Source organism: Hemiscyllium ocellatum, chromosome 10, assembly GCF_020745735.1.
Source record: "Hemiscyllium ocellatum isolate sHemOce1 chromosome 10, sHemOce1.pat.X.cur, whole genome shotgun sequence".
NCBI classification, from domain to species: domain Eukaryota; kingdom Metazoa; phylum Chordata; class Chondrichthyes; order Orectolobiformes; family Hemiscylliidae; genus Hemiscyllium; species Hemiscyllium ocellatum.
Genome location: NC_083410.1, coordinates 64,769,670 through 64,793,017, shown reverse-complemented (window position 1 = coordinate 64,793,017; position 23,348 = coordinate 64,769,670). Strand labels below are relative to the sequence as shown.

The 23,348-nt window shown below is 39.9% G+C and overlaps 1 protein-coding gene across 5 annotated transcripts in view; it reads left to right on the top strand.

The window, feature by feature from the left end:
- usp34 (ubiquitin specific peptidase 34) overlaps positions 1–23,348 on the top strand; it is a 472,579-nt gene that overhangs the window by 312,528 nt on the left and 136,703 nt on the right. For all 5 annotated transcript variants that reach the window (XM_060831547.1, XM_060831550.1, XM_060831548.1 and 2 more), the window contains one exon: positions 13,010–13,114. In XM_060831547.1, coding sequence (XP_060687530.1) covers positions 13,010–13,114 — 105 coding nt within the window. The remainder of the gene's footprint in view (positions 1–13,009; positions 13,115–23,348) is intronic.

The following is a 23,348-nucleotide window of genomic DNA, read 5'->3' as shown; positions in this document are numbered from 1 at the left end:
TTTATCCACCTTTATGCATTTCAAGACACCCAGCTCTTCCTCCTTTATAATTTGGACAGTTTGCAAGGTGTCACCATCTATTTCACTACGTTCTACATCTTCCATATCCTTTTCCGCAGTAAATATTGATGCAAAATACTCGTTTAGCATCTCCCCCACTTTCTGCGGCTCCACACAAAACCTGCCTAGCTGATCTTTGAGAGGTCCTATTCTCTCCCGAGTTACTCTTTTGTCCTTAATGTATTTGTAAAAACCTTGGGATCCTCCTTAATTCTATTTGCCAAAGCTATCTCATGTCCCCTTTTTGCCCTCCTGATTTCCCTCTTAAGTATACTCCTACTTCCTTTATACTCTTCTAAGGATTCACTCGATCTGTCCTGTCTATACCTGACATATGCTTGCTTCTTTTTCTTAACCAAACCCTCAATATCTTTAGTCATCCTGCATTCCCTATACCTACCAGCCTTTCCTTTCACCCTAACAAGCGTTTACTTTCTCCGGATTCTCATTATCTCATTTCTGAAGGCTTGCCATTTTCTAGCTGTCCCTTTACCTGCAAACATCTGCCCCCAATCAGCTTTTGAAAGTTCTTGCCTAATACCATCAAAATTAACCTTTCTCCAATTTAGAACTTCAACCTTTAGATCTGGTCTATCCTTTTCCATCATTATTTTAAATCTAATGGAATTATGGTCGCTGGCCCCAAAGTGCTCCCCCACTGACACGTCAGCCACCTGCCCAGCCTTATTTCCCAAGAGTAGGTCAAGTTTTGCACCTTCTCTAGTAGGTACATCCATATACTGAATCAGAAAATTTTCCTGTGCAGACTTAACAAATTCCTCTCCATCTAAACCCTTAACACTATGGCAGTCCCAGTCTACTTGATCTATCCCTAGCTCCTTTGTACTCCCTCAACTTTTATCGATTGTCCAACTGCTGTTCCTGACCTTGTTAATTTTCCCTAACTGATCTCCAATCCCCCACTGGAAAGAACAAGAAAGATTGTGACAAATAATGCAAGAGTCCCCTGTGCATCTGACGCCAATCAATGTTCAGTTGAGAATACTGGTGAAAATTATGGTTCATCTATGGAGTATTAACCCATGTCCATGGCTCCACGGTTGGCTCAGCTATATAGGGGAGCATGTGGAAGACTGGAACAGCAGTCATGATTGGGGACTGTGTAGTTAGGAGAACAGCTGAAAATGTGTTGCTGGAAAAGCACAGCAGGTCAGGCAGCATCCAAGGAACAGGAGATTCGATGTTTCGGGCATAAGCCCTTCTCCTACTTAGGAGAACAGACAAGTGTCTCTGTTGCAGATATGAATCAACAATGATCTGGTGCCTCCCTGGTCCCAGGTTCAAAGATATAACTGAGTGACTACACTGCAAAGCATTGTGAAAGTGTCAGGATGCACACTTACTGTTATCCTCATTGGTACCATAAACACAGATAAAGGTCCAGTGGTCAGAGTTAAGCAACTAATGAGGAAACTAGCTAGCAGGATCTTAAAGGTATTAATTTCCCGACTGCTTCCAGCAGAAGATATCCAAATTAAAAGTCCACCATTTGGCATGGTTTGGCTTCAGCATTAGCAAACTATGAGAATTGTAAATCTTATTGAGCATAATGAGATTCACTGTGGCAATGTTTTATGCAGTACATTACTTATCTGACTTGTTTGACATTATTTTTGTATAAGCTCTCTCCCTGTGATGTGATATGATTTTCGAGATTCATGATCACAGTTGTATCATAGGTAGTCAAAAATTTGTAGCAATTAAGTTTTTTTGCATTTTGTTAAAGGACAATAGCCTTGATATGATATATTTAGTCAATTAGACAAAGAAAGTTCATGACCATGACAGGTGCAAGCATTTCACTGATCACAAAATCCTATAAGATGGAGCAGTCGGGACTCTGTTTTTGAAGTTGTCCTAGTTCCTGACATTGTGCAATCTTTGTTCTTCCCTTGGGCTGGTTGGAGAAGCTCAAGCTCTTGGTCTTCTCCCAAGAAGTTAATGTCCCTTTTCCCTGGACCTATGTCTTCCTCTCTCCCCACCCACTCATATTTATATTTTGAAGGTTGGCAGTCTTTGCTATGTCAATCACTTGTCTTAACCCTCTCAGCCAATGTTCATCGACAGCTGCCGTTAATGCCAAAATGACCTTTGTTCTCTTGCCTGCCTCCATTTGATATATGGCTTTTGTAGTGATTGGAGCAAAGTCAGCCAGGTGGATCTCCATAGAATGTGAGTTCTCTGATTGGGGCTGTTAAACTGGTCCACTCAGGGAGCCCTGGCTGACATATATAAGTAGTGTGTCAGGGGTTTTGTTCAGTCTAGGAACTGGCTCTGAGCTAGCTGCATTATTGTCATGTATTGTGCACATATAAATACAGGGTGATTTGGTGACTGAATACCAGCCTTTTGTGGAGTTATTTCACTGGTGACAAGAGTGGGATTAATGATGTGACCATGCAAAAGTGCCTATTAGCTGAAGCTTTACTGGACTTGAATCAGACATTACAGCTGGCTTTGTCATTAGAAAATGTGGCAAGTGGAACTTATGAGTTACAGGGTCTTCCAACTGAAGTGGACACGCTTGCCAGACTAACTGAGCTTAGGGAGCACTACTTGAGTGAAGATAATTGCATAGCCTCACTCAGGACATATCCTGAACAGAGGGACTCCAGGTCAGCCCATAGCAAAATCACAAAACTAAGCCAAGCCTCAGCTAAACAGTTAAAATTTCTTGATGATCTGGGCTGGCAGGCAATTGTAGTTTAGACGACAGAAGAGTCCCACTTGATCTGAATTGAGTAAGAGAAGTCATAAGCCAGTATCCAGGAGAGTGTACAAGCTCCAGCTGGTTTGGAACAGTTAAATTGCTCAGCAAAATCCAAATCCGAATCGATCAAAATAATTGGCTGGTTAAGTGATCACCTAGTTCTTGTGGAAGTTGATATCAGTTGGACTATATCAGTGATTGCAGAACTGGTCTTTAACAAAATTTGCTCTGGACTCCAACCTTGAGTTTGCGTACTATCTCGGCCAGGCTGAGAACCTACACTGGACAACCCCTACAAATTAAGAGTACAACTTTGCCTCCAGTCTCTTACTAGAAGTAGCTGATTCAGTTACCACTGACTGTAGTGAAAGGCTCGGGCCCAACTCTGATGGGGCAAAATTGGTTGAGAAAGATTCACCTTGATTGGTTCAACATTTTTCAATTAGAAAATGACTGCCTGTCAGAATCCATGGGTTCTACCCCTCCGCCTAGTTTTGAAGAAACCTGTGAGGGCGCGATGGACACGGCAGATGTTGCAGCCCCAACGCTGTTACCGCCTGAAGAAGATGAATTTCGGCCAAGATGTTCAGGGTGCAAGAGGCAGGCTACGGTCCACAGTATTCAGGCAGAGTCAGAATGACAGATTTGGTGCCAAAAAGCCTCCGTGAAGCTACAAGAAAAAGGACTGGCCCACGTCCTAGGACTTTGAGAGGGAGGGATGTAGTGATTGCAACGAGGTCAGGCAGGTGGACCTCCTATGGTATGAGTTCCTAGATTGGCCCGGGCTAACAGCTTTAATTAGGGAACTTTAACTGACAGAGATATAAACAAGAGTGTCAGGGGTTTTGTTCACTCTAGGAGCTGGCTCTGAGCTAGCTGGGTCAGTGTCATATATTACGCGCATGTAAATAAAAGATGGCTTGGTGAGAGAATACCAGCCTTTGTGGAGTTATTTCAGCTTTTCTTCTCAGCACAAAAATGCTTTACTTTCAAAATACTGCATTCAAAGAAGGGTAGTGTCGTACCCGTTAAATATTATAATTGATTGTGAAAGACTAGTTACTTCTGTTGCACAGTTCAATAAGATCTAGGCCTAGTTTTAAAGCCAATCTTCCCCTTAGGTCGTGGCTGAAATAGCACTGCCAATGTGGTAGAATTCAGTCCATAGGCAACAGAGCAAAGCAGGAGACCTGCTGAACTTCATCTGGATTTTCAGTCAGTCATAGGAACAGCCTCATCAAGCAGTGGCTCAGGTAGATTCCTGAAATGTATCAGCCAGAAAGAAGGGATGCTCTGTACCTCTTACCGAGGCACATGTGCACAAAGACAATCCTACTCAGAAGACAACTGCAACCAAGCCAAGGGCTGACCCCAGCAGGCAACTCACTGAGCTAAAAACTCACCCAGCATGAGTGTCAGCATTCTCCAGTTCACAGTTGGAGGGTCCACTACAGGTGGCGTTGAGAATACAAGCTTGCACTTTTCTTTTATACCAGTTTTCTTAGCAAGTTATTTTGTTTTAAGTATTATTTCATTTAGCCGTGTAGTTATTTAAAGCACTGTATTACAACTTAAGAGTATAGGTACAATGTTATTTTTCTCTCTGCGAAGGAAGGCCTACAGATCTTAATTTCAGTTTTGACAGTGATTCTTGTGGGAATCAATGCTGTAGTTGATCTTTTCACTTAAAATCAAGATTGTATTCCAGAAAATCTCAGCTTTAAGTGAGGACGCTCTGTAATGCATGCAAGTGAGTATACAAATTGGAGGACAGAGCTGCTGAATGTGTAGCTAGAAAGCTAGTGCAGAAAGCTGGGCTCTCGATTCTTTGAAATTGGGAGTAGTTTTGGACAAGATGGGACATGCACAGGCTTGATGAGTTGTACCTAACAGAACAGGGACACGTTTCCTTATGGGCTGATTTGCTAGTGCTATTGAGTTGGTTTTAAACTAACTTGCCAGGGGTGGAGGAACCAGTAGGCAATGTTAGAGAACAACATCAAGGTATTCAAAGAGGTAGATAACACCAGTCTAGAAAATAGTAAGTTATGGGATTGGAGATAAACAGGGTGTAATAATGTCTAAATTATAATTACTGTTGTGGATGGGAGAAAGTGAGGACTGCAGATGCTTGAGATCAGAGTTGAGTGTGGTGCTGGAAAAGCACAGCAGGTCAGGCAGCATCCAAGGAGCAGGAGAATCGATGTTTCAGGCTTCAGCCCTTCATCAGGAATGAAGGGCTTATGCCCAAACCATTGATTCTCCTGCTCCTCGGATGATACCTGACCTGCTGTGCTTTCCAGCACCACACTCTCAACTACTGTTATAGATGGGTCAAGGATAGAATTTGTTTAACTAGATTTAAGAATCACTGGAAATACCTTTTTCATTGTTTTGGTTTATTCTGTTGTGCACCAAGTAAGAGGAAACGTGGAGGAATACATGTGCATGGAAATTGAAGAGAGCTGGAAGAATTGTAGAGTAGTTATAACGGTTTCTTTAATTATCTGAATATGTACTGTGTTAAAATTATAAAGGGCAGGAATTCATAGAATATGTTCAGAAAAACTTTGCACATCAGTTCCTTTCATTCCGATGGGAAAGGAAGTATTGCTAATTCTTTGAACTGAGTTAGGCCAAGTAGATCCTATGTCAGTAATGAAGCACTTACAGTGATCATTGAAGTTATTTTTAATCAATCCATTCAGTTATATTACGACATCTATTGAGCAGGTGGGACTTGAATGTGGACCTTCTGGTTCAGAGATAGGGTTACAATTGATTCAGAAGACTGGAGAATTGCAGTCAATCTTTGTTCAAAAGAAGGCATAAGAATAATCCCAGCAATTACATGACAGCCAATTTAAAGTAAAAATAAAGTGCTTGAGCAGTACAGCAGGTTTGGCAACATCTATGGAGAGAAGAACAGTTAACACTTGTGCCTGATCTGATTCTTCTTCAGAACTAAAAGGGACTGGAAAATGGTATTTTTATGCTGCTGGCAGAGGAGGATGAGGAATGAGTGAAAACAAATTATAAAATGCCCAGAATGAAATATAAGGGGACTGTTAATTGTGGTAACTGGGGGCAGAGAGAGATAAAATAAGTATCAATTAATTTATGAAAAAGAGAAAATGCATCCACGCTACTGAAAGCAAAGGCAAGAGGCAAACAAGACAGCCAGAGGAAGGTGGGATGTAATAAAAACGAAGGACAGGTCATAGTGTGAAGTTGTCAAATTCAGTGCTGAGAAACTAAATGATCCAAGCAGAAAATAAGATGTCATTTTCCAATTTGTGTTACACTTCATTGGAACACTGGAGCAGGCTCTGAACAGAAATGTTACCATGGCATCAAAGTGATTTATTTAAGTGACAAGCAACGTAATGATCAGGGTTATTCCTTTGGACAATGTAAACATGTTCCAATTTAACATTGGTGTTGAAGAACCTTTTTACATGAATACAAGAATAAAATTAACAGTTACTTGGGCGAGTGTGACATTAATTAAGGAAAACCAGTGTGGGATTTGTTAAAGGTAAACAGCATTTAATTAACTTGATGGTGTTTTGAAGAAATAAGAAGATAGATGTATACTTGTACTTCCTAGGCAGTTGATGAAGTCCCATACAACAGACAAATGAGCAAAGTTAAAACTTGTGAACCAAAAGGTACGTAGGAGGTTAGCTGATTCACAGCAAACTATATTGATGGATTTTTTTTTAGTTTCAAGAATGGTTTTTACTGGGCTTTCCCAAAACCTTGGTTACCTCTGCAGTTCAGTTTTTTTTGTGCTAGAGGAAAGATATAGGCTCGAGAGGGTGTAGAAAAGATTTGTGAGAATGGCTCAAGGTCTGAGGAACTTTAGTCATGTAAATAGAGTGGAGAATATGGGTCTGTTCTTTAAATGTTCTCAAAAGGAAATTTTGATAAGTATGCTAATTCATGAGGGTCTGAGCAGAGTAGATGGGGAGAAACTGTCCTAATTAGTTAAAGGATTGAAAGCCGTAGGGCACCAATTCAAGGTGATTGCTAAACAAAGCAACAGCAGCATGCCTTTTGTTTTGTATAGTGTGTGGAATTCTCTACCTGAACTTATGGTAGAAGCAGATTTAATCATGGGTATGGTAAGGGAAAATAGTATTTCCTGAAGAGAAGGATTTGCTGTCTAGCACGTGCTACTTTACGTCTCAGCCATTAGTGCTGTTGTGTAAAGGAATTTATGTATGGGGAGAAAAGTTCAGGAAGTTTTACCTTAATTTTGCTCTTTGAGAATTCCCATTAATTTGGCTTGCTGTGCTTATTGTTTATGACATAGCATCACATTACAGAAATTTAATGAAATATGATACACATTGCAAAATAATAATGAACCAATTTTGTTTCTAATTACATATATTTTCTCTTCATGCAATTTATAATTCAAATGTTCAGTGTCATTTTGAGGTCTACTATATGTGTGTTAAAATCCTATGGACATAGCTGGCACATTTCTACATAAAGGGAACTTTGAGAGAAAACTGCTTCATACTCCTCTGTATCCCCCATGAATGCATCCGCAGCTGGACAAGCCTGAGCTCTGGATTTTGGAACTTGAGGAAAGAGTAGTGTCTCTGTTGTGTGTCTACGTTTGTGGATGTGGTCCCACTGCAGATTAGATGCATACAGGTAGAGAGGAAATGTGTGACAATCGGTGGTGAAGTCCCTAAACCTATCATGCTTGATAATCTGTATTCCATTTTGGAAATTAGTGAAATTCCCCAAGGAGATTGCAGCCAGTCACAAATCCATGGTACCAAGCGTGTCTCAGTTGTGGGAGGACAGTAATGCTGGATTCTACAGTTAAGGGATCAGTGTGCTTTTGCCGTATTAAACCTGACTCCAGGATGGTGTGTTTGTCCCCTTGATACCAGGGTCAACTGTGTCACTAAGCATTTGCAGGACATCCTTCTTGGGGGTGGGGTGAAATCGTCCAAATTGTTATCAGAGGAAGAGAGATGAGGTCCTGAAGGTAGACTCCTGGGAATTAGAAAGGAAATGTGTATTTCAAGAAGGACTACGAGGTTGAAGTTTTAAATCAGTAAGAGTTTTTTGAAGAGGTGTTCACTGCAGGCAGCAAGGTTATGCTAATGGTCAATGATGTCATCATTCCATCATAGACTCTTAAAATCTTTTTGAAGATTCCTCCAACGAAAACATTCACTATATTTACAGTCATATATGCAACAGTTAGTAGGTAAGACATTCTGGGGGAAATAGATTCCTGTGTGGCTGATGGCGCAGTTCAGACATCTGCATTTTTTTTTGTTGAGTTTAACCTCTGCTGTTTTAAGTGTATTAGGACTATTATCTGTTATTGCCTTTTCCTGAGATGACTGAATGCTTGAAGTGAATGCTTGCACAGTCGTGGTATTCTCCACTAAGGGTACTGTCTTCCTCAGATCCTCTCATCACTTCTGTCCTCTGGTATATCCAGTCTTTATTTGGCAGAGCTATTTGTGGATCTTCCATTAATGTTTCCGTCTGTTATGAAGTTGGGCAGAATAATAGGGAATTGAAAAGCAGAATACGTTCCCTTTGAGAGGAAAAGTGTTCTTTAATTTGAGAGTTCAGCAGCGAAGAGAGTCTGTGAGCAGCTGTGGAAGACAGATTATTTTAAAATGGAAATATGTAACAGTTCATTTTGTTAATGGATGCCTGACTTTAATAAAGCCTAATTTGGCCTGTATAAAAGCTCTTTCATGTGAATCTTTCTATTTCCAATTCTTGTTTTGCTGTAATCAGTTTAGAAGGCTTGAGAATGGTTTCAAGATTTGGTGCAAGCCTTCCCTAGCAAACCCAAAAATACACGTGATTTACATTTTAGGTGTTGGAGCCTCAGCTGTGGCTTTTGTTTTTGAAGGGGACTTGTGTAGCCCCTTGGTGTCAATGATATGGCCTAAATGTTCGATGAAGATTTTTAAAAAATTCACGTTAAAAAATTCTTGGGACTGAATCTTAAAGTCTCTGTAAAATGGTATCCAAATTGTAGAGATGCTGTGACTGAATAATTGGCTAGTTAGCATTGGGCTCTACTTAAAAGCTGATCCAAGGCATGTTGAAATAACATAGGTGTAGGTCTGATCCCAAATGGAAGTCTCTTGTATTTGAATGTCCTTTTATGTGTTACAATCACAAAGTATTTCTGTGACTCAGGATCTACATTTTATCAAGAAATTGTTTTGGCTAAGGTCAATGTTACTGAAAAGCTGACCTTGAGCTAGTCCAACAAATACATTAAAAATAAAGAACAGTGGATGCCAGACATCTAAAACAAACAAAAATAGAAATTGTTGGAAAAACTCAGCAGATCTGGCAGTATCTGTGGAGTTAAAACCGAGTTAATATTTTGAGTCCAGTGATCCTGGATTTTTAAGCAGTCCCGTCTCATTACCAGTTTTGTGCATATTATATTTCAAGGACTAGGAGGCTGAGTGTTAAACGGTAGAAGCTTTGTTAAGGAGATGTTCATTTTACAAGCAGCAAGATAAGATGAGAATGGCTAATGACATCATCATTATGTCATGTGATCAACTCCGTGACAGTTCTCTATACTTAACACACATACATAACAAAATTGAAAAGCAAGACTCCAAATGCAGTAATCTCAGGATTATGCTCGGTGCTACAGGCTAGTGAACAGGATAATTGATTAAGTGAACACATGGCTGGAAACCAATTTAGTAGGGAGTTTTGTTAGTGCTGCAGGGTGGATTTAAACTAGCTTATTGAGGATGAGAACCTGCGGGGTAAACTGTATAGGAAAGAAGTTGAGTTGGTAGCAGGAATTAGAAAAGTAGCTCGGGAGACTAAAAACAAAGCTGAGCAACATGTATGTTTTGAGCACAGAATTATTTCTAAAAGACAAAGTTTAAGGACATTCTCTGCCTGAATGTATTCGCAACAAGGTAGATTCGTCCAAAGGCACAAATAGAGGAACATGGATATGCTGTAATTGCCATCACAGAAGCATGGCTGCAGGGTGGCTAGGATTGGGAACTGAATATGCTTGGATAGACAAGCATGAAACGGACAGGGAATTGCATTGATAGTAAGGGATGGGATCAGTACATTTTCCTACCAATCTGAGATCATCCCTTAATGTGTGGAATCAGTGTGGGTGAAAGTAAGAAACTGCAAGAGGCAGTAGATGTTTTCTAGATTTATTTATGGGCCACCAAATATTACTGGTAGTGTGGGGCATGGTATTAATCAGGAGATGAGAGAAGTATGTAGCATGGGCAGCACAGTGATCAAGAGTGCCCTCAATCTGCATATATACATGATGAAGGGCTCTGGCCCGAAACGTTGAATTTCCTGTTCCTTGGATGCTGCCTAACCTGCTGTGCTTTAACCAGCAACACATTTTCAGCTCTGATCTCCAGCATCTGCAGACCTCACTATATACATGGTAAGCCAACTGAGCACTCAAACTGTGAAGGGCAAGTTTTGGGAATATCTTGGGGATTGTTTTCTAGAGCAGTATGTTGAGGATCCGTTTAGTGGGCACACTATTTTTGATCTAGTATATGTTTAAAAAAAAGGGCTTATTAACAATCTTGTTGCAAAAGAAACTTTTAAGAATGAGTGAGCACAATGATAAAGTTTTACATTATTTCTGAAAGTGAGTGGGTTCATTCTGAAGCAAGAGTTTAAATTTGAATGAGGGAAGTTATCAAGGTATGAGTATCAGATCGGATGAAATGGATTGGGCTAAGTATGTTAAAAGGCATCTTTATACAAAGGTATTGGATAGTCGTTCGATACTATTACATGGCTTAGCAGCAACTATACATTACTTCAAGGTACAAAAACCCAAAAAGGGTCAGTTAGCTGTGGCTGACGCTTGCAATTAAGGATTGTGTGAGGTCAAAAGAAAAGGCATATAAAGTTGCCAGAAATTACAGTAATTCTGAAGCTTGGGAAGTTTTTATATTACAACAAAGGAGGATAAGAAACTGTTAAGGAAAGGGAGAATAATCTGATTGCCATCTATTCAGGGGGTACATGACTTATAGACACCCGATTTAAACAAAACGTCATCCTTATGAATGCAATCCTGTGAATGCTTATAATTTTAGAGCCATGATATACAGTCGTTTCCTGAACTTATGAACAGCTGTTTTACTTTGTCCTGCATTGTGCTCCAACTGCGTACAAATTGACCTCTGAACTGGCTCCAGAATGAAACCCGTTCACAACCCGAGAGCTACTTGTATATGTAAAGTAGAAACGTTTAGCTAAGGTGATTGTAGGTCATTTACAGGCAGTTGGGATAATTTATAACATGTTATAGAGATTTGTCTGAAAAACTATGAAGTTACAGTAAATCCCCTATTTGCAAAATCGCAAACGTGCCTATCCGCACCAAACAATAAGTAACAACAAAAATCAACTTTCATAAACAAAATATGACATTCCTGTCATATTGTTTAATCATTTTAACCTATTTTCAATGTGCTCTGCTTTTCTTCATCCGTGGGGCTTCTCAGGAACGAAACCCTTGCGAATAATGAGGAATGACTGTGCTTGTTGTCTGTTTCCACCCGATGAAGATGCAAGAAATCTCCCAGAATTTGATATCCAAGAAGCTACAGAGGATATGACGTTTTGAAGGAAATTAGTATTATAAGATAGTTCTGGAGAAATTAATGCTGCTGAAAGTTCATAAATCCCCAGGACCTAATGGTCTACACCCCAGAATGTTGAAGAAGTTGATAGGTTGGTCGTCATCTTCCAAAATTCCATAGTGCTGGACTGATTCTGCAGATTGAAAACAAGTAAACGTCACCCACCTCTTTAAGAAGGGAATGAGAACGAAAACAAGGCACTACAGACCTATTAGCTATCCATATGATAAAAACACATTGGGATAATAACAATCTAGTTGGGCAGTATAAGCATGGATTAAGGAATAGGAAATTGTTTGACAAGCTTTTTGGAGTTTTTTTGAGGATGATAATAAAATTGATAAATGATTGATGGATGATAGTATACTTGGATTTTCCAAATGCTTATGATAAGGTCCCAATTCACCTACCATAGGAAGCTGGTTAACAAAATTCAATAATATGGGATAAGAGGGCATGGACTGGCATGGATTAGAGATTGGCTAATAGATAGAAAACAGCAAGGATAAAGAGGTCATTGTCATATTGGCAGGCTGTGACTGGTGGATGCTGCAAGGATCAAAAGTTGGTTCCAGCTGTTCACAATACATGTCAGTGATTTGGATGCGAGGACCAAATGTAATATTTCTAAAGTTGCAGATGATTCAAAGCTCAGCAGGACACTGTGTTATGAGGAAGACATGAAGAGATTTCATGAGGGTTTTGACCAACTTATTGATTCTGTGAGAACACGGTTTATGAGATGCAGTGTGAAAATATGTGAAGTTATCTGCGAGAAATAAGAGATGTTCGGAGTATTTCTTAAATGTAAGAAAATGGAAAGTGCAAATGCACAATGAGGCCTGGCTGCCCTTCACAGCAGGCCACTGAAGGTTTAAATGTAGGTGCAGGAAGGTACTTGGAATGTGCCTGTATTGCAAGAGAATTAAGAGTACAGGATAAATTAAGTCTGTCTTGAGTTGTAGAGGAGCTTGGTTAGTTTGCCTACTGTGTGTCGTCTACCTGTTTCAAATGTTCAAATTTGTTCCTCGAATCATGGGATTGTCTAAGGAAGAAAGATTGTTCAAACTAGGCTCTGATTTAGAAGAATGTGAGGTGATCGTATTGAAGCTTACAGAATAATGAAAGGGATAGACAGTGTAAATATATTAAGATGTTTTCAATGCCTAAGGAATCTCAAACCAGCAGCACAATTTATAAATAATGGAAATATCACTGAGAACCAGGTTAGGAGAAATATTTTTTGCTTCAAGGATTAAGTATCTTTTTTAAATTATCTACACCAGACAGCAGTGGAAGCTCAGTCATTGAGTACATTTAAAGTAGAGATTGATAAGATTTCTGATGACTGTTGATGGGATTACTGGTTATGGGATAGTGTGGGTAAAAGGCATTTAAGTGTTCAAGCAGCCATGATTATATTGAATGGTGGAACAGGCTCGATGGGCTACATTGCCTACTTTAATTCTGATTTTAAATTGAAAATGAAACTCACTAACTTTAACATAGAAATGCTGCAATTTAAAAACTATTCTATTTTATTTTTCAGGAGTTGGATTATGAAGAGGAGCCACTCTTGAGAGCAGGTTGCAAGGAATATTTCTGGTTACTTTGTAAACTGATTGATAACATTCATGTAAAAGATGCTAGTCAGGTATGCAGTTATGAGTTCATTTGTTCCTTAATGTTGACAATTAATGATGGACCAATAGCCTACTGTTGCAATTGCTGACAGTCCCTCATTTTTATAATCTGAACGTTCTTTTATATTTATCTTAAGCACTATTCCACTAAGCTGCATGCTTGTGTGCTGCAAAATAGGCCATTTGGATATTTATAATCAACCTATTTAGAGCTGTTAATACACACCTCAAGAGCAGGTGGAACGTGAACCCTGGCCGTGTATATCAAAAGTAGGGACACTACCACTGCACCAGAAGAACCCAATAAACAATGCATCTAAATATTTTCTGATCAACTTGTTCAGCAATGTTATTACATGTTGCTGGAACAGGTGGAACTTGAACCCAGGCTTCCTGTCTCATGTTTGGAAATACTGCCCCTATACCACAGGCCTCTATAAACCAGTCCAATTAAGTATTTCAAATCATGCTCAGACATGTTACAATATACATTAGAAACAGGTGGGACTTGAATCTGGGCCTCCTGACCCAGAAAACAGACCATTGAGATATTTTCAAATCAACCTATTCAGAAAGATGCTTTGATTTACCTCTGGAGACGTATATGCTGGCCAAATGGCCCAGAGTTAAGGACAATATCATTGCTCCACGAGAGCCGCCAAAGGTACAGAATGTAGCCATTTCTAATTAACGTGTTTGATGATGGTATTACATACCTCAGGCCATGTAGGACTTGAACCTGGGTCTCCTGACTCAGAAGTAAGGTCATGACCATTGTGCCACAGGAAGCTGATAAAACAGTCCATCTAGGTATTTCTAATCAATCTGTTCAGGTATGTTACATACGTCTGAAATAGGTGGGACTTGATTCCGCTACCTGGCCCAGAGGTACGAACACTACCATGGTGCTTCGAACCCATGAAGCAGTCCATCTGGATATTTTGCAACCATCTGTTCAGATATGCTATGACAGACTTAGGTATCATGGTTCAGAGGTAGGGGCTATGACTGTGCCATAATAACCCTGAAACTGTCCGTCTAGGTATTTACTCGTCGACCTGTTCAATGAGCACCTCTGGAGCAAGTGGAACTTGAACCCAGGCTTCCTGGTTCAAACATAGGAACATTACCACTGTTCCACACCAGCATATCATTCGAGTTTAACCTTAAGATCACCACACCTCAGGCGAGGGGCACGATAAGAAGGTTCATGGTAACCTTGGCCAGTGTGGGAACTGAACTGTCACAGTTGCTGTCACTGTGCATCACAAATCAGCCAATAGATTTAACTGACACCACACCCCTCCTCCCCCAGCTCTATGAAATTCTTATGCTGGATACACTTTGAAGCCAGATTTGTTTGGGGCATGTAAATTCCGTTTTAAGTGATGTAAAGGTGATGTCAAAATGCCAGCTAGACATTTTTGAAGAATATTGTTTATTACTTGAATTCAGGCCACTGGCTCAGTGATGGGGACACTACCATTGCACCACAAGACCTCTTCAGGTTATGTTTTTGGATATTTTTCCAGTCAATCTGTTCAGTGATATTATGCTACTAGAGCGGTTAGGACTTGAACTGAGCCTTCTATTCCAGAGGTAGGGCCACTACTGCTGTGCCACTGCTACTAAGCCACAAGAACCTTTCTCTGACAGTCAACCTTTTTTTATTTCTAGTCAAACTGTTTAGGATATTATTACATACCTCTGGAGCAGGTGGAACTTGAAACTGGGCCTCCTGATCTAGGGATAGGGACATTACCATTGTATCATACAAGTCCCAAACAGTCCACATAGTGTCCTGCACCTAGTCGCTAACGGTTGCATTATTCCTGATAGGTAACTGAGATTTACTGCTATTGTACTCATGACCAAAGATTTGGTAGACTCCACCATGTCAGAAAATTAATGAGCATGACCTAAAAAGATACGATGAAATCGGTGGAATTAACAATCAAACTCTACTCCAGTCAGTTATTGAAATCCGTAGTTATGTCAGCACTTCTGTTTACTATGCCTTCCTTCCTTATTGCCATTTCCCTCTTTGAGATTCCTGTTTGCTCACTTCCTCCCCCTCTTGACATTCCTACTTGTCACTGTACTTGCTCCCAGTCTCTCTTTGAAACTTCAAGACTGCATTCATAGGACATAGAATATTACAGTCAGTTCAGGCCCTTTGGCCCTCGATGTTGCGCCTACCTGTGAAATCAATCTGAAGTCCATCTTTCCAACACTGTTCCATTATATGCTTATTTAAATGCCCTTAAAGTTGATGAGTCTATTATTGTTGCAGGCAGTGTGTCACCGGCCCCTAATACTCTGAGTAAAGAAACTACCTCTGACATCTGTCCTATATCAATCACCCTGAATTTAAAGCTATGTCCCCTCGTGCTAGCCATCACCATCCGAGGAAAAAGGCTCTCCCTGTCTATCCTATCTAACCCTATGATTATCTTATGTGTCTCAATTAAGTTACCTCTCAACCTTCTCTCTAATGAAAACAACCTCAGGTCCCTCAGCCTTTCTTCGTAAGATCTTCCCTCCACACCAGGCAGCATTCTAGTAAATCTCCTCTGAATACTTTCGAAAGCTTCCACATCCTTCCTATAATGCAGTGACGAGAACTGTGTGCAATATTCCAAGTGCAGTAGTGAGGAGTTCTTAAAAAGATTGAATTAGTAAATAGCTCAGAGTTCTTACATTGTAAGAGTTAACAAGGTGATTTCTGAGCCATTTAGTAGCACAGATCTCATTTTGCTGCAGCTAGTGTTGTTGACATATAAAAGGAAGATTGCTTCCAAAAATATTCATTGTATAAAAGCACATTTTAAGGAAGTTTGTAAACCGTTTTAGGTTCCTGTGGGTGGAATAAATGCCACTGCAATAAAAACAACCCTCCACAGTCATTCTTCCTCCTGGAGTTCCATTTTCTTTGTTCTCAGTGCTCTCTTTCCCAATTTCCAGTTATACTTTTCCCCTTAATTTACAGGGACTCTGCATTTCTTTGATCTTCAGCCTCCAATTCATACAAGTGTACTATCTCCAAATTCAGAGGCACTTCATTTCTGCCTGATTACATTTGTTGATGTGAAGAAATTAGTGAGCTATTCTCTTTACAATTCAACCTCCAAGCTCAAAAAAAACACCAAATAAATGTTTTTCTCCCACCTTCTTTAATTTTAAAAGACAGAGCTCCTTAATTCTTTCTATTTTGAACTTGTAAGATTGAAGCAAAAGATTCTTGTCTTCAACCAAGGCTACAAATTCAACGTTTCTTGGCTTCTTCAACAATTAAAATGTGAGCCACAGTATAAAAACAAACATATGCCTTTTTTATCTGTGACAATATAGTGTTATGATTCTAAGCTTAAAATCTCGAGGTCCTGAGTTCTAATGTCGTCGTCATAAATTATAAACATAATTTAGTCAATCTGATCATTTGTGGTCAGCATCTTCACTGTCAGTGGCTGAAGCTGACATTCTTTCTTCTTTCACGCCTATGGACATGTTCTGTATTTGTATTTTGATTTTCTTTTTGGTGTTGATCCACATTTTATCTTGATATTAGCGCACATATTTATTCTGCACATGGCTTGAAAATATTACAAGGAATATTATGACTTACAGATGTAGCATGTATTGTCAAAATTATTTTAATTCTATCCTTTGATTATTTTTCTATTGTATTTTACCATTTTGTGGATTATGAAACATTTTTGAGCAATTTGTGCCCAGGCATGCGAATAAAACACGGAACAAACTCATCATGTTAAATCTTGTAAAAGGATTTAAAGCTCATTATTTGAAAGTGGTGATGAACATTTAAAATATGTGAGAATACAAAAACAAACTTATCTCCAGTTGAATCTGATTTTTACTTTTCTGATAGAGTTTCTTGTCTAGTTTCTGACCCTCACATTAATTGGACATAAGCCAGGAGAGTAATCAAATCAGTTTTGATTTGCAGGAACTAGCATTGCATATTAGCACTTCTTAATTTCTTAGAATAATATCTCAAATTTCTAACATTTAATAGTTTTCTTCATGGTCAATCTTCCACCTGCTAGTCCTCTTTTAGTCAGTAACTTAGTTTGGTGCAGTAAGGCACATTTAGTTACAGGAAGCCAGGTTCCAAATTTAATGCTGGGAAACTGGCTTTGGCATGAGGGAAAAGCAGAAAGGAGAATTTGGAAGAGAGAGGCTCATGAGCGATGATGGTGAAGACAGGGGTTGGGCAAGTGAGGGTGAAGATGGTGATCAGACTCTGACACCATGAAGGTTATACTTAATAAAGGTTGTTTCCCAAAATACTACAATATGTATCTCTGCCTGGCTCATAGTGATTTGTAGGATACTTTGCATTCCAAACAGTTGTCATAAAGCTATGTGATGGAAACTAAATTATGGAATGTATGCATGGTACCAAACATGTTTGGTGATGTGCACTGTTTTTAATATATTATGAGTAAGGACCTTGTTATGAAGGTTTTTTTCATTGAGAGTGGTCTCACCCTGGATAACATTGGAAATTCCTTTTTATTCACTCGTGGGATGTGGACATTGTTGGCTGGGTCAGCATATTTTTAAAATTTATTTGTAGGATGTTGGCATTGCTAGCTGGCCAGCATTTATTACCCATCTTTTGTTGCTCTTGAGAAGGTGGTGGTGAGCTGCCACCTTGAATTGCTGCAGTCCATCTGCTGTGGTTTGACCCACAATGTCATTGGAGAGTGAATTCCAGGATTTTGACACAGTGAAGGAACGGTGATCTATTTCCAAGTCAGAATGGTGAGTGGCTTGGAGGGAAACTTCAAGGCAGTGATGGTCCTGTGGATCTCCTTCCCTTGTTGTTCTCAATGCTTGTGGATGTAGTGCCAATCAAACAGGCTGTTTTGTTGTGCATGGTGTAAAACTTCTTGAGTATTGTTGAAGCTGCACTCATCCAGACTAGTGAGGAGTATTCTATCACACTCCTGACTTGTGCTTTGTAGATGATGGACAGGCTTTGGGGAGTCAGGGGATGAGTTATATGCTGCAGTATCCTAGCCTCTGACCTGCTCTTGTAGCTCATGTGTTTGTGTGGCGAGTCTCGTTGAGTTTCTAGTCAATGGTAGCCCCCAGGGGTTGATAGTATGGGATTCAGTGATAGTAACATTATTGAATGTGAAGGGGCGGTGGTGATGGTGATGGCCATAGCCTAGCACTGGTGTAACATGAATGTTACTTGCCACTTGTCAGCCCAAGCCTGGAGATTATCCCAATTTTGTTGCATTTGAACATGGGCTGCTTCAGTATCTGAATAGTCATGAACATTGTGCAAACATCAGTGAACATCCCCACTTCTGACCTTATGATGGAGGGAAGGTCATTGATGAAGTAGCTGAAGATGGTTGGGCCTAGGACACTAACCTGAGGAACTCCTGCACGGATGTCCTGAAGCTGACATGACTGACCTCCAAAGACCACAATCATCATCCTTTATGACACTGACCGGCGGAGAGTTTGCCCTCTGATATCCATTGATTTCAGTTTTGCTACCGCTCTGTAATGCCACACTCTGTCGAATGCGGCCTGGATGTCAAGGGCTGTCATTCTTACCCCACCTTTGGAATTCAGCTCTTTTGTCCATGCTTGACTCAAGGCTGTAATGAGGTCAGGAGGTGAGTGGCCCTGGTGGAACCGAAGCTGGGCGTTACTAAGGAGGTTATTGCTGAGCAGGTGATGCTTGACAGCACAGTTGATATCTTCCATAACTTTACTGATGATTGAGAGTAGACTAATGGGGCAGTGGTTGGCTGGATCGGACTTGTCCTGTTTTTTTGTGTACATGACATACCTGGGCAATTTTCCACATTGTCAGATAGGTGCCGGGAATGTAACCGTACTAGAAGAGTTTGGCAGGTGAGTGGCAAGTTCTGGAGCATAAATCTTCAGTATGTTGCTGATGTTTTGTCAGGGTTCATAGCCCATCCCATTTATTGCTCATCCCAAATTGCCCTTGAGAAGGTGGTGGTAAATGGTCTTCTTGAACTGCTGCAATCCATTTGTGTCGGTACACCCACAATGCCTTAGGGAGGGAGTTCTAGGACTTTGATCCTATGAAACTGAAGTAAAGATGATATATTTTCAAGTCAGGGTGACTTGAAAGGTAACTTGCAGATGATGGTGCTCCCATGTTTCTACTGTATAATGAAATGTAGAGTTGGTAATATGATGAGAGAAGTCAAATAAAGCAGGAATAATTTTTGCCTGCAAAATCTGTCATAGTTCTCATACAGGTGAGGTATACATACATAAACATTAAGAACTGAAATGCACCATACAGCCCCTCTTAGTCTGCTCTGCCATTCAACCAGATTATGGCTGATCTGATTGTAACTTCAAATCTGTATTCATGCCTACCCTTGATAACTTTTCACTGCTTTTCTAAACAAGAACATCTGTGTATGATTTCAAAATATTTGAGGACTTTTCCTGAAAAGTTACAGAAACAGAGAGTACCAAAGACACGACACTGAGAGAAAAGAATTCACCTCATCTCTCTTTCTAAGTAGGTGACTTCTAACTTGTACAATAACTGCATTTCTACATTTTCCCAAAAATCTCATCTATCCTGTCAAAGACCTCTCGCGATCTTGTGTTTCCGACAAGTCATCTCTTACTCATCTAAACTCCAACAAATGCAAGCTTCACTTGTCCAATCCTTTCTCATGAGACAACAAGCCCACTCCAGGTCAGTGAACTTTCCCTGAATCACGATAGGATCCTTCCTTAAATAAAATGACAGATGTCGTGCACGGATGTAGACATAAGTGTCTGATATAACTGAAACATAGCTTCCCACTTTGATGTTCAATTCCCATTGCAATAAATGATAACATTCTGTTAGCTTTCCTAATGACTAGCTACATCTACGTAGTAACATTAGCACATAGGAGCCCAGGCCTCTCTACATATCAGACCTCTGCAAACTTTCTCAATCTAGATAATCTGCTTTTTTTTTAGTCTTCCTGCTAAAATGGGAAATTTCACATTTTCTGCATTATAGTCCACTTGTCACATCTTTGCCCTTTTACTTAACCTACCTATATATATTTTTGTGTAGCTTCCTATGTTCTCTTAACTTGCTTTTTTTCCTTCCTTTATGCTGTCAGCATATTAAGCAACCATATCGCTCTCCTATCATACTTTTGTATAAACTTGTGAACAGTCTTGAGATACCCATCTTGCTGACCTGTTTTTAAAAGAAAACACCAGTGATATACCTCCAGTTAGCTAGGCAATCCTCTGTCCGTGTCAATGTGCTATCCCTTTCTGCAATAACCTTTTGGTATAGCAGCTTATCAGATTCCTTCTGGAAATTGAAATACACTACTGTCTCGGAAGAAATGAGGACTGCGGACGCTGGAGATCAGAGTCAAGAGTGTGGTGCTGAAAGAGCACAGCAGGTCAGGCAGCATTAGGAATGAGGCTTATGGGCCAAGGGGCTGAGAGATAAATGTCACTGCTTCTCGTTTAACCATAGCACATGTTACCTCCTCAAGTAACTCCAATAGATTGGTCAAGCCTGGTTTCCCTTTCACAAAAGCATTGGTGCCTGATTTCTTTGAACCTGTCCAAGTGCCCTGCTGTAACCTCTTTAATAACAGCTTCTGTCATTTTCCCTATGATAGATGTTAAACTAACTGGTCTGTAGTTATCTGCTGGTGTCTCCCTTTTTGAAATGAGTTATGTTCACTAACTTTCAATCTAATAGACTGTCCCCGAAGCAAGGGTGTTTTGGAAAATTTAAACTAATGTGTAAACTATCTCACTAGCCTCTTCTTTTCAGATTCTAGAATGAAGTCCATTAGGACCCAAGCACTTGTTGGCTTGCAGCTTCAGCAGTTACTCTGTGTCACGTGATTCTTCTGAGTTTCTCACTTTCATTTCCTGAATTGCCACCTCTTCTGGGATGTTAATGGTGTCCACTATATTGAATGCTAATGTGAACTAATGTTTCTTCCTTTTTTTATCTTTTTTGAATATCCTCTCCATTTATCCGATCTGTCACCTGTCATTGTGCAATTATATATATTTGGTTTAAGACTCCCTTTGACATTTGTAGTTAACCACTGATGGCAAGTCTGTCCCTTGGAATTTTGCTTAAGTTGTTGGAAAGTATCTATTGAGTATACAGATATCTGTATAGTTGACCAAATAGCCAGTTTACTTTAGATTGTTTTCACGCCTCATAATTCCTTGTATTTAAATTTTTAATGAAGGTTAAGACCCATTTATCTTTTCCTGAAACAGAATGTAAAATTTATTAATATTACACTCACTGCTGTATAGTGAGGATCTTCACAGTGCAATCATTAATTAATTCTATATCATTGCATAATACGAGGTCTACTCCAGCCAACTCCAGAACGTGATGTTCAAAAAACCTATTCTATTAGAAAACATGTATTAATTCCTCATCCGAGGATACTTTTGCCCATCTGACATTTCCAATCTACATCTAGATTAAAATCTCCCGTGACTATCGCTGTACCATTTTTGACAGCCTCTAATTACTACTTCCTTAATGTTACACTTTACTATGTGGTTGCTGTTAAGGGGCCTGTGTATTCCCACAAGTCTCTTTTCCTCATAATTTCTCATTTCTACCTCAAATTGTTTCCATATCTTGTTTTCTGGACCTTGAGTCATTCTTTTTTATTATGGTAATATAGTAATTAATGAACAATGCCACTCCTCCGCCTTTTCTGAGTTTTCTGTTAATTTTAAATGTCTCATATCTTTGAAGATTCAGGTCTTAAGCAGCAAATATTTACATTTTTTTTGTCCGTTGTTTGTATTTAGTTCGTGTTAGTTTTTAGAAGGAAAACGTAGTGATATGTAATGGAAAGATAATGTATATATCCTTTGCTAAGTTGCAGGTTGTGCATATAACATGCATCATGCACAGTGAGCTTGCCTAAGTGAACATAATTTGCAGTCAGTTTATCAGTCTCCAAACTTCAGTTGTTGGGGTAAAGAGTACACAAAGGAGAATTATTTGGACAGTTTATCCATACTTTGTGGAGGTGTCAGTGTTGGACTAGGGTGGGCAAAATTTAAAAAAATCATGCAACACCAGGTCATGGTCCAATAGTTTATTTGGAAGTACAAGCTTTCAGAACGCTGCTCCTTCATTAAGTAGCTAGTTGAAGGAGCAGATCTTCAAAAGCTTGTACTTCTAAATAAACCTGTTGGACTATAACCTGCTGTTGTGAATTTTAACTTTATCCATACTTTGTCATACACTTTGTCACAGGTTCAGAATGGGATTGGAGTGATTAGTAGTCTGTTGACTAAGTGGATTAAAACAAGGACTGCAGATGCTGGAAACCAGAGTCTAGATTAGAGTGGTGCTGGAAAAGCACAGCAGGTCAGGTAGCATCCGAGGAGCAGGAAAATCGACGTTTCTGGCAAAAGCTCTTCATCAGGAATAGAGGCAGACTAAGTGGAGCCTGGGTGAGACAGAGAACAAGGATTTACAGAAACTGAATTATTCAGAAGGAACAATGTATCTTTCATCTACAAAGATAGAACTAAAGTCCAGAATTTCACGTTTCCTCATCCCCCACCCCCCACAGCATCCTAGAGCCAACCCTCCAACTTGGCACTGCCTTCTTGAACTGTCCTACCTGTCCATCTTCCTTCCCATGTATTTGTTCCACCCTCCGCTCTGACCGATCACCACCTCCACACCTGCATCTACCTATCGACTTCCCAGCTATCTTTCTCCCAACCCTAACTCCCACCCTCCTGTTGATCACTCAGTCCTCCCCATACAGACACGTGTGCGAGCGCACACCCACACGCGCGCGCGCACACAGAAGCATGGATGCGTGCACACACATGCATACCTGCTGTGCTTTTCCAGCACCACACTTTTCGACTAAAGTGCAGAAAGTTGACCATAGCATCTTTTGAGCAGATAGCTGTCCAAACTGAAGGACTGGCGAAAGGAGGATGTGATCTGGCAGTTGTCGGGGATTCAGTAATCAGAAGTTGAGATTCTTTGTAAACAAGATTGAGAGTACCAGATGGTACATTTTCAACCTGCTGTCAGAGTGAGAGCTTTCCTAAGCTTGCAAGTTATTGTAGTAATAATTCAATGATTCTGATCCATGTTGGGACCCAGCAGTGTGGGAAAGTAGTAGGTTAGAGGTCATATTTGGAGAGTACCATGAAATAAATTAAGAAGCATGTCCC